General features: G+C 39.0%; 1 protein-coding gene across 2 annotated transcripts in view; it reads left to right on the forward strand.

The window, feature by feature from the left end:
* The window catches only part of LOC117467023 (glypican-6-like), a 117,591-nt gene that overhangs the window by 19,127 nt on the left and 85,510 nt on the right, over nucleotides 1-12,954 (forward strand). For both annotated transcript variants that reach the window (XM_034110579.1, XM_034110580.1), the window contains exon 2: nucleotides 6,570-6,728. In XM_034110579.1, the coding sequence (XP_033966470.1) occupies nucleotides 6,570-6,728 (159 nt within the window). The remainder of the gene's footprint in view (nucleotides 1-6,569; nucleotides 6,729-12,954) is intronic.

The following is a 12,954-nucleotide window of genomic DNA, read 5'->3' on the forward strand; positions in this document are numbered from 1 at the left end:
CAGTTTTGGTAAAGAGTTAACACTAGTGACATAACATTAGTATGTATTGAATCTGCGTCTTGTCATTAATATGATAATGTTTGCAGGATCTGCTGCTCTGTATGCATGTTAAACATCTGGTGCCATGGCTCGATGTAGAGTCAAGTTATGCGTCTTGCTGGTGGCTGTGGACAAATAAAGGACAGGGAACGGGTTGGTACAGTGAGGTTAGGCTGGGACAAGTCTCTATGTTTCACCTCAACAGCCCTCTTTATTCTGGATGAATTGCCAAAGGCCAGCTTTGATACAAGGCTAGAGAAGGGAAATAATTCTCCCTCAGCAAAGAAAGGCTTGCTCAGAATCAGCGACAGCTTCAGATGAAAATCAAACTTGATACCCGTGTCAAAAATCAAACAAAAAACTCTATCTGCATAAGACTTGGCTCAGTGCAGATCCAATAAAGAAACAAAGCTGTGCTGAGACATGAAGAACGCTTTTCACAACTGTTTCCACAAACCCTTTGTAACTCTCATGGGTCACATCCTCACATCGCTCTATTTTTCAGTTTTAAAGATGGAACCTGATTTGATAGAAAAGTTGATACAATCTTACAGCAAACAAAATGGGACCCTAGAAATAAAAAAGTGCAAGTTAAACCAGGGGATAAAATATAATAGAAATAAAATAAAGTAGAAATTAGACAGTGCATACAGATGAAGTACAGTATTGAGTATTGCACATTTAAGTTTTGGTGTGATGAATCAAGTTGTTTTACCTGTGCCATAAGCTATGCTATAACAATGGATGGTGTGTTTATGTGTTGTAGTTTTACAATATACTTACATGATTGACAATACAGAACTGTGCCAATTTACAGTTTATCTGGAGAAACTTGCTGAGTTCCATCTGGCAAAGGACTTTAGGGCATCCATCGCCAACGCTCATCTCCAGCTACTTCAATAGTGGTGTTAACTTAAACTTACTGGGCATGCAAATCAATGATGGATACATTATGCCGCAGGACTGCTGTGGTTTTGTTCTCTTTTATATGTTGATTGTTTGGGAGAGATAATGTAGTAAGAAACATCACATTTATAATTCTGTCACAAATAAATGTTGCACAAAAAACTTAAAGTAAACTAAAGTGCCTTTTCTGAAGATCAACTGCTTGAGTGAAGAAGCATCCTTTTTTTTTACTGTAGCAAGAATATTACTTTTATGTGTATTTCAAGATAACAAAAAGGATAAAAGGATAAAAGATGTTACTGGAAAATGATAATGAGCAAAAAGATTACCATCCTAACTGTCAACATTTTGACAACAGTAAGAACAACATCAGCAGTCCCGTAAGTTGCTAAGATGTCACTCTACCAGACATGCAGACATTAACGCACATTCTCTTTTGTGCAATGACCAAATAGACTCTATTAAACAACACTAAAAAAAAAAACACAGTATACACAAATATTCGTCTCCCTCTCTTCTCTCGCGTTGGTACACTATATTTATTTTGTATTCTTTTTGCAGTAGGACTAGGTTTAGCCTTTGTGGTCTTTGTTTAATCTTTTTAAAAACAGGTCAACGATCTGTCATAAATGTATTTTGCAACTTACTTAGGTTACTAATTGTTTATATGTAACTACATTAATTACAAAAAATAAACCATGTTTGAAAATGGTTTCTAATTATTGAAAACACATATTGAATTAATGAATTGAAAGGACTAAATTACAAATTCCATCAAAAGAGCAAAGTGAAATGATGGCCAGAGGTCTTCTTTAACAGAAACAACTTTAGGAACATCACAATGCCACCAGAGTAGAGGGGTTAAAAAATAATATGCATATACTGTAGTCCACTGCGTGACAATGATTAATGCATAACTACATACAGTTTTAACGGTTTTAAATCCATAAAGAAGAGTCAAATGTGCTTAATGTTAAAAGCCAGGAAGGCAGGGTGTGACCTTTTGGGACCCTAAAGGTGGGTGCAGGCTCTGGGTCAGTTTAGGAGGGGCATGTCGGGGTCTATGTTTGATTGACAGCTGCCTTAGATCCTGTCCGGACATAGTAAACACACTTTTGCAGTAGCGTTAGCTTCCAAGTCATGGGCAGACAGTGTGTTGTTTCCAGTGCCAAAGAGCCTCTCCAGCAGATAGACCGAATTGGCATTCACAGGTAACAGTTCACAACGTTGCTGTTAAATGTATCGCAGCTGACCAGCTAACTATATCGCTGTCTAGCAAACAAAATGACGTTAGGAGCGCATGTGTTTGTTGGGTGGCTCGTAGAACAAGTTATAGTGCAGGACCAAGATTCATGTTCGTAAAGCTTTGCGCAAAAATATTGGGCATGGCGGTGGCATTCGTTGTTTATCAGGCTGCTATCTTGTAGCAGACTTTACTAAATGTTATAAATGCATAGCTGTTATTTTCTGTGTGGAGGTTTTCTATAGGCTTTGTAAATGGAGAACGATATTTCGATGAATTACTGAAAAAACAGGGGAAATCTATATTGTGTTAAATGGAATTTAATTAAAGTTGGTCTCTGAGTTATAGTTTGGTCGTAGGCTAATTGCGATGTTCTACAACATCCAATCTCTAATTCCTAGCCATATGTTCCAAGTAAAGAGATGCATAATTTCACCCCCCCCCTACTGTGTCCATACAATCTCTATTTACAGTCACAAGTAAAAATAACAATAACTACAATAGAGGTCTATGACCACAAGGAATATGCTATATCAGGCTCTTTTTGCTGGACATAGGCCAACGTGTTTGTAGGATCAATGAATTGCTATTACAATAAAATTAGAATAGGCAAATAATTTGCCATAACATATTTGTATGACACTGCAGCAAACTTTAAGATGCAGAGTTTTTTCCCTTGCTGCAAAAAACTGTCTGGCACACACTCCATCCTGACTGTGGTGGGTGTGTGTGGTCAGTGCTCCTAGATAGATTATCTGGGAAGCCACATTGCTGTTTTAACCTTGGCAAGGAGGGTGGTGGCACTTTGCTGAGTGGTGAAGTCCCTTGAAAGCTCCTTCCCATATGTTGACTTACAACAGTCTTATTTTAAGTGATGCTTTTGCTCTGTTGAGACCGATGGCGGACACAGAAGGTGTTTTGTGTCAAGATGTTGTTTTTTGTGCTCTTGACATATCTGATGAAAAGGTTGCACTCAGGTTGCACTCAGTGTGTAGTCAGAGGGACTTGCTAGGACACTGTCTGTGTGATATGTATGACGTTTCTAAATCCATCCATAGCTTTATTTGTGATAACAATTCCAGTTGCTCTTCAGTCAGTCTGATCAGAAGAGTAGAGGGTCTATGATGTTGACATTTTGAGCTTCATGGAGGAGTACACATCAGCAGCCTGAATGCTCCAGTGACATATTTGAACTGGGTCCCTTTTTCCCTAAGATCAAAGCCTTTCTGAGAATACTTGAGTGCTGTGTATAAATATCCCCTTATTACCAGCTGCAGCTACTCGAGAGTGTGATGTTGACGTCATAACAGTGCAATATACAGTCACTAAACTGTACAAGCGCAGAGTGATGTGAGATCAAATGAAGGCAGAGTGTAAAGGTGGGTATGGTCTGAGCAAGGGCCGGCATAAGGAGGGAAGTGTTGCCCATCTGGTGTCAGGTGACTTATTTATGTATAAAAAATAAAAGCAAATTTCAAAGATTAACTTGAACCTAGCAAGGAATTCAACTTAGGGGGATAGAAAGGAAGTAAGTTAGTACATTACATTTATTACATTTTTTGTTTGTTTTTGACATTTACAAGGACACTTTCACACACCATGTTCTTGTTTTTCAGAACCATAAAAACAATGTGTTGCTGCTGGTGTAATCACATATGTAACATTCCCTATTCACATGCTTTACAACACACTGTAGTTTGTGAAATTAAATATACTTCAATAGGACATTTATATAAACAAATTCACATTAACAAAACTATTGTACTTTAATCCCACATTTTAATTCCATACGAATATGTATTCTATGACAAACAAACACCCATGGTGAAAATGATAAAACCTTTTAAAAGTAAAATGTCATTCCCCGATGAAGGAAATTACTTCTCTTTACCACCCTCTGTTTAGTTCTGCGCCCTTGCTACACTACATCTTTTTAAATAGTTAATTTGTATATTGATAAGAAGGATGCATGTTCAGTTTATGGAGAGAAAAGGGGGGAAAACAGCAGTATTACTTTCCACAGTCCACAGACTTTCTTACAGTCTTCATCTCTCACAGCCCCAGGTGCAGGACAAAGATTTGTGTTCTCAACTAAATGACATGAATTTGGTTTGCATTGTGTTACTTAGGAAACAAACCATTTTAAATCAAGTGATTTTCTAACATGCTTGATCTGACAAGGTGGGACTTTCTTATCTCCTCTTCTTTGGTCTTTATTTGTAGGGCTACTGACTGTTGTAAAGGCAATACTGGGTTCAGTTTGCATATGCCCTACTACATGCCTTATGGGTGTTGCTTTCTAATGAAGATGTTCCCACATGTCACCATATGAAGAAGACACCAATGTGCAAAGCAATATCGTGCTCATATCATATTGTTGCTCACTCAGTATGGCGCTCAGTAAGTGACTCCATTTCCGCTTCTGCTGCTGTGCAATCTATCTGTTAATGCATGCAGGGAGAATCGTACAGCTGCTTGATTGGAAGCTCATGCTGATTGTAGACGATGTACATTAGCTCTGCGTTTTGTAAAAGAGAAAACTGATTTCTTTGTGCTGTGTGTGGGGACGAGAAACATTATTAGGCTATATTGTGTGTGCAGAGGGCAACATTGTGAAATCAGTGAATGTTATCATCCCGGTAATTGATATAATTATTTAGGATGTAATGAACATATTTTTTTTTCATTTTTGCTATCCTACAATTTTAATTATTGTGGGCGTATGTGTCTGTAGATTCAAGTTGACCCCGCTTTTGATCACCCACGCAATTATTAATACGGTTAAGAGACGGATACCAATTACTGCTCTTTGTCATCACATGGTGTTTATTCACTTACATATCCCAGCACCTATTTTGAAAGCAGAAGGACAAGGAAGGAACATAAAGGTTCACTTTCAGATTGAGTAGCACTAAAATGACTTTTGTGCTCTTTCAAATATTATGTCTACAATATGCTTTTATAGGTTTCATTTAAACAGTCTTTGGTTTTAGACTGAAATGGAGAAAAGCACTTTTTTTCCTTCCATGTTTTCAATTATGTAGTGCAAGGGAATATTCCCAATGAAGCCTCTTATTGTCAAACAGCACTACCATTGTTCCTCTTCTACAAAAAATCATGTTAAATATCCTGCAAGGCACAAGTGTTATATTGACATTTGAGACAATTTGAACAACACATTGAGGGAATAACTGCTTTAATTCTATCATAATATAAACATAACAAGGCCAATGTTTCCCACATCATTTTGTGAGACAGTGGTGGGTGTGTGATACACATTTGAAATTAAGAGGCTATAAAAACAAGGCAATGACGACTCACAAATGATTATATTCAACTGGAGCACAGTAGGAGAGGACATAGAGTGAGAGTACTGTGAGTGAGTGAGTGAGTGAGTGAGTGAGTGAGTGAGTGAGTGAGTGAGTGAGTGAGTGAGTGAGTGAGAGGAGGCAGGGGATTGTGGCACTGCAGCGGTTTGTCTCAACTGGCCATTGTAAAGAACAGAAAAAAAGAAGGTGAGGCAGAACATAAGTATCAAAACGTCCCAAATTTCAGAATCAATGATTGACAACACTGCAAGGCAAAAGCCATTTGTCCAATGTGTCCATTTGTAAATTTGGGAACACATTTTCTGTACAGAGAAAATTATAGTGACGAACGATTGCACATCATAAGAGTGTCATTTTCAGACTTAAAATGTCCGTTTTTGAGTGTTCTTAAAAAACGTGTTTTCATGAGAGAAACTGTAATTTATTAGAATGTGCTTTAATGCAATCTGCTGTCACCCCTTCATTTGTTGTATTTGAGTTTAAACGTGTTCATATGTTTAAAAGACATCAACTAACTTCTAAATCATTTACACGGCATCCTTTGGCATGTCAACATATTGCCATTAAATCACATTTATGTTTGCTACTGTATTATATTTCTGTTTCTAGTGTGGTGGTCTCATGAGGCCTCAACACTTTGCCCTGTGACAATTGGAAGCGTGTCAGGCAGGCATAGCAACATTAACTAAGTGGGAATGAGGCTATTTGAATGCACTGCTAATTAGGACCTGATGGTGGATGTTTGAAACCACAGTCCTGCACACGTTTCCCGTAACATTCCTGTATGGGAGACCATAAAAGTTAAATACTGTTATCAGCTCAAATGGTTATGTGTCCAAAATGAGTTATTTTCTGTAAAGTTTTATTGAGTAATTTTAGCCAACCCACATTCAGGGTGGGGGGCTCACGATGTTAGTGTTATTGCATTTTCTTTGAATTTGGAAATGACTTAAAAAACACATTAGATGGTGATGCCAAAATAAATCAAGGATTTCTAAAGTTGAATTTGGAATTTTAATGGTCTTAAAACATTTTCTTTGTCTATTTTGCAGGTGAACATCTCCGCGTATGTCCTCAGGGAAACACATGTTGCACCCAGGAAATGGAGGACACATTTGGCCAACAGAGCAAAAAGGACTTTGAGAATCTTGTTGATGAAATTAGTCATGAATTGAGAAGCACCTTTGTTTCCAGACATAAACGATTTGACGGTAAGTACATTTTCATTTCTCTCTCAACGCTTCATGCTCACTAATCTTCCTATTTTGCTTCTTTTTTTGTCACCATTGAACTGCTGCTAAAAGGAAAACCAAAAGGATTTTGAATGTATGTTTTAATATGAAAAGGTTCACTGTTCGTAGCACTTTCACTGTCCTCCCCTTAAGTCGAGACAGGATTTGAAAATCTCATTAATATGCCTTGGAGTGGAGAACCCTCTCGTTAGATTAGACAAACATGGCGTCTTGCACAGCAGAGTGACAGCTTGAACAGCAGTTCAGAGCCAAACTCTGCATTATTACGGCTGTTTGGTGGTCCTCTGCTCTGTGTGATCTTGTCAAAGCCCTATGGCGACTGTCTTGACCCTCCCACACATCCACTGAGCTACTGCTATAGGAGTGGATGTATCCTACTCATTACTGAACAAAGACCCACTCTACTGTCCCTGTTGGTAATCCTCCAATTTCTTTAAAGGTCACATGTCATGGTCCTTTCTACTGATCATAATACCATTGTTGAGGGATATTACAATAGAAAAATACTGTGCAATTTTCCAAACTCACATTGTTTCTCATACAGCATCTCTGTAAACTACGTGTATTCACTCTCTCCACTAAACGGCTCGTTGGAGCTCTTGCCCCCCTCCCTGTGAGCCCAGTGTGCTCCGATTGACCAATCCACAGACTTCCTCACACACACACGCAGCTCAGCTGATCTCTCCTCCCTGGCTGCAGGCTGATAACAGACAGTTGCGATCGCGGCGAAATTCTCTCTGCAGACCCATTCTCACAGCGTTTATCAACTTTTTTCTTCTCAATATCAAGCCACACTTATTGTTTTTACTTCGGCTGAGACTTTGTGTGTGCTCGGGGTGATTCACAACGTCCGATTGTTTCACGTTGTGAATCGCGCTGAGCTCCGTGGAGGTGTGATTTCCTTGTTTAGCGATACACAGCGAAACACAGCCAAACTCACCCTGAGCACACACAGTCTCAGCCGAAGTAAAAACAATATGTGTGGCTTGATATTGAGAAGAAAAAGGTTGATAAACGCTGTGAGAACGGGTCTGCAGAGAGAATTTCGCCGCGATCCCAACTGTCTGTTATCAGCAGCAGCCCGGAGGAGACATCAGCTGAGCTGCGTGTGTGTGTGAGGAAGTTCGTGGATTGGTCAATTTGGACCAATCAGCGGGGGCTTAACGTAACGGCTCCGCGGACTTAACGTAACGGCTCCACGGATTGGTCCATTTCGTTCCGGTTACAACATGACGTCCTGATGTACCCGGAAGAATCAAATGGATGATGACGTTTCACCAACGAGGCGTTTTGGGGAGTTCTTCTCTGTGTTAGAGTTTTACTCGCTACAGGGTGTACTTTGAGGGTTTTGACGCTGCAGACCGTTTACATGCATAAAAACCTTCATAACACACAAGGGGATGGGTAATAACTGGAAAAGCATGACATGTCACCTTTAAGTGAATGGCAGGACAAGAAAGAAGAATCTTTCATAGGAAAATACACTCATATTGGCTTTTGTTTAAATAGAGGAATAATGGTTTATAAAACTTTCCTAACGCCCAGTTACAGGAATGGCAACCAGATTATAATGACTTTAACCTTGGCATATACCGTATGTTACAAGCCCCTAACTTTAAAACATCACATCCAATTTTGCTTCCTGTAGTTGATAAAGGTTGAGTATCAACATTTCCTGTTGTGATCATGAAAAGAAAAGGCAAAACTGCATTCATGTAACCATCAAGCTTTTAGAACCTTGGGTGTAATGATGGGTGATTCAACAGTGCCAGTACAAGCACTCTTTATTTATTAGTGCACTCTCTAAAGTAGCGGATACAAAGTGCTTTACAGCTGAAAGAAAAGAGAAATGGAGAAACCGTAAATATAACGTTTAAAAAAGCAGAAATAAAAAGGCTATTGGTGTGTGCTGAGACTCTGCCCGGGAAGCTACAGTATTCCTCTGTTGAGGAGCAGCACAGAAAAAGCAGAATCATCGAATTTAAAAGGGTGTTGTATGCCCAATACATACACGTACTGTACCATCAAGATTGATAGAGGCAGGTTTGCATTTGATAATAACATCCAGCTCATTTATTTAATAGCATATAGATTACATTTAATGCACAATCGTCTCTTCCTGTGACACGGTTTGCATATACAGTAGCAAAACAAACAAGCTTCCTGTTTCATATGGAAAGCAAATACACAACATAAATCAAAGTGTGAGCGGTATTAGCATATCAGGCATCTCATAACTGTACTTCAGTTGACATTTTTCTGCTCTGTATTTGATATCTATTTGCTCGCTTGTCATCTGCGGAATTTAAATTGCAAAACGGCAATCTCTCTGTGAAAATGGAGAAGACTAGGAGCCATGCATCTAGAATTACCTTTGAATTCAACATTGGTGCTGAGTAGTAATTGTACTGCCAGTGCGCAGCTGAGACTACTGAACTGACTAATAACGCACCATTGACTTATACGTCATGTTTTATCAGGTGTTTGACTTAACATAACAGATCACACAAGTTCTATTTTTATATTGAATTATTGTGGTCACTCAGCAGTAGAGGAACCTTTAGAATATTTGAATTTATTTCCTTGCCCCATATTTTAAATACGGCTTATTTTAATCCATTTCAAGGAGACTATTAAAGGTGGGGTAGGTACGTTTGAGAAACCGGCTCGAGATACACTTTTTGATATATTCCATGGAATGCTCTTAACATCCCGATAGCAATGAATATATTAAGTGCTTTCAAAAAATCCATAAAAAAATGTCATCAGTGGAAGCCGTAGTACTGTAAAAAGCACGACCAATAATTGTAGCCGGCCCGGCTAAAATAACTGGATGGCCGACCTGCCTGTCAGTCTTCCATCTGTGCACAAACTTATCTCGTGCCCTCATTGGTCATGTGCGCGTTCGTGTGTGTTGGAGGAGGGGCTCTGTAAGGAAGTAGCAGATTTTCTCCGGTTGTGTATTTTCTAATTCCATCGCACTCAAGCTGGTTTCTCCGAAATTACCTACCCCACCTTTAAGTCAAAAATTACTACTGTTACATAATGCACACTATGTGTCAGCAGCTCTTTGTGCCTTAAACCATTCATAGCATGATGCTTGATCTATAAGCATACTTTTGATATAAATATCTTCATCTTAATCCAACATTATTATAATTTGGTCCAAATGTTGGAGGTTGAAGTATAGAATTTCATAATGGTCTATTTTAATATCTCCAATGTCAACATTTGAACAATGCTGGAATGATTAATAGTGCAATCGAATACTCACGGGTCAATAACTTGTCTTGCTTTGCTCATATTTTTCAAATGGTCCAACATATTATATGAAACAAATAGCCTACTATTCAGTTACAGACGCAACTCTCAAATGATTGAACATTGCCCAGAAACTCAATGTCATAATGCCCGGCTGATGTCTGTCTGTTTTGTTTTCCAGGAATATTCACTTATTTAGCACACATGTGTTTCCTGGAAGCATGAATAAATAGTGTTATTTTGATCGGCCCCCGTCAGGGTACCGACTGTCATAGGGAGGGCTCCAGTGAGGGAGGACATGGGGTTTGTCCAGCAGCACTTCGATGCATGACTCCAGGCACCCCTGCTCCTCTTGGGGTTTGCTGCCATTCTCCATGATTTCATCAGTGTCAAAGCAGATGCCATATTCAAGTTTCTCCTCCGTAGCCCTCTGCTGTCTGGAGACTTTGAGTCTGCTGAGGGCCTCGACTGACCAGCCGCTGGGGAAATCTCAAATATTGATTGCTGGATTTGAATTCCACCCTTATCTCTTCACGTCATTAATTGAATCTGAGTGTTGAGAGTTGTGTGGTTTTATGCCAGAGACATTGAGACATTAGCTGAAATTGAAACAGCCAAGCCAAAAACCTTCCAGCATTTTGAGCACAATATGTACTGTGTTATAAGATGTGTCATTTCCTTGACTCCATGTTACTTACAGTGGAGGAAATAAGTATTTGATCCCTTGCAGATTTAGTAAGTTTGCCCACTTTTCCCACAGTTAAATACAAATCCATTTTTATCTTTTATATAATGTCAATTTCTGGATTTTCTTTTTGATATTCTCTATCTCATCAGTAAAATAAATCTACAATTACAATTATAGACTGGTCATTTCTTTGTAAGTGGTTAAAATCACAAAATCGGCAAGGGATCAAATACTTATTTCCTACACTGTATATAACAATATTTTCTCTTCATAAAACAGTGTTACCAACATCAATGTAATGGCCTTAATTCTGAGTTTGAACAGATACAAACAGTACCAATCATTTAGATGCTCTTTACCATCTATGTAGCACTTGGCTCTGGGATCCCACCTACACGGTTCAGTGTATGTGTATCTTCTCTTCTCTTTATGTAGAGATTGTGATGAGTGTTACTGAAGCTGACAGTAGCCACTAGCCAGCCAGCCCACGCGTACCTGACACCACAGCCTACGTGTCACAGTGAGAGGGCACAGTCTCGACTATGCCAAGATCATCAGAGCAGAAATACAGAAATACCCACAACAATACATGCACTGTACAGCTGTGTGAATCTAAGAGAGAAGCTGTATCACCTGAAAAATAATAGCACCAAAAATGAAGCCACAGTTATTGCAAAAGCTGTGTTTGCCTGTTTAATAATTAATGTTTATTACCATGTCCAAATATTCTCTTCATTATAAAGCAATTGGCAAGTGTATTTATATAGCACCTTTTAACACGAGGTCATTTAAAGTGCTTCAAAGGCATTTAGATGGTGCGACAGAAACACATCATGAGATTACAATAATCTACGAGACAATCTTTAAAGCCAGAAGAATACAAATATAACAATGCATAGTGTATTCCTATTCCTCAGGAAAACATTTGCTCAGAGAAATGAGATAAAAGGCTGGCACAGAGCTGTGTTTCCCTGCACGTTAAACACTTAGTCATGGTTCTTAATTGCTAATCAATTGTTGACCCTCCTCTGACCATGAACACCATGGTGCTGGGTAGCCAAACTGAATATTAATGTGGTTCTCCCTTCACAATTGATCTTCTTTGGAGTAACTGACTTGCGCCGCTATTTCTCGTCAAAAGTTTCCTGGCAGTTTATTAAGAAAATATTAGGCACATCAGTTCAGCACAAGAAATGTCACTAATTCAGGACTTACTTATTAATGAACAACAGCAGACAATGGCTGGTTTTGACCTAGCGTCTAATTTGTGGGGGGTTCTGTGTTGGCTAATGTATCCGAATAAAAATGATATGGTCGTAAAATAGTATCTACTCAAACTCTGTGTGAAGCCATAGTCCCGTTTGTTGCTGATGGCATATACTCATTTTGTACAATAACAAAAAAGGTAAAAAGTATATAATAATAACGCTAACACTGGAAAGAAATAATTGTACCTGGCAGAAGTTATCCCAGTTTTATTGGTGCTGTATCGAATGCAAATAGGTCCTTTTATTTTTTTAAATAAAAAATGCGAGGGAGAATGTGGCAAATGTGTTTATCCTATCTCTCTTCCCTCAACAGCTATTGTTCAACTCAAATGTAATTAAAATCAGATCCTCTCGTGTCTTAGATGGGGCAGTGATATCATAAAACTGTTGTACGCTTTCAAACGCTCGGTAGTTATTTTTTATCCAGTTGTTCTGTATTCTCCTTGCAGGTGCAACTATGTGGCTTGTATCCTGGATTATATATTTAAGTCATGGATGTTTAAAGTTCATATTTGTCTAATATTAGTTTACTTTTCATTAATGAAGTATGACGCTGCGCTGTCAGTACACTTGTCCCTGTTTGTGATTGGTCAAATGTAGCTAACCCCGCCCCTTTCACGTGAACGCGTTCTCAGCTGGAGAGAGAAACCCTGGCTTGATTTACCGAGTTGATAACCAGCGTCGTAGGACCGCTTAGCGAGATCTCGTTTGTTAGGGTTAGTTAAGATAACTCAAACATATCCAGGGTATGTTGAACTGGCTTCGTAGCAGGGCACAGGTGGCTGCATAGCAGCGCTAATGTCAAAGACACAAACATTATATTTTTATTTTACCAGGATGCAGTGACACAAATATTTGGGAAGGCTTAGCCTTCCCTAGCCTACAGTACCCGCCGCCCCTGCACTTAACCTGAAATAACTCCTCTAAAGCTTCAAACCACAATAGGCTGCACTGTGCTGGCCAGCCA

Source organism: Pseudochaenichthys georgianus, chromosome 21, assembly GCF_902827115.2.
Source record: "Pseudochaenichthys georgianus chromosome 21, fPseGeo1.2, whole genome shotgun sequence".
In the NCBI taxonomy this organism is placed as follows: domain Eukaryota; kingdom Metazoa; phylum Chordata; class Actinopteri; order Perciformes; family Channichthyidae; genus Pseudochaenichthys; species Pseudochaenichthys georgianus.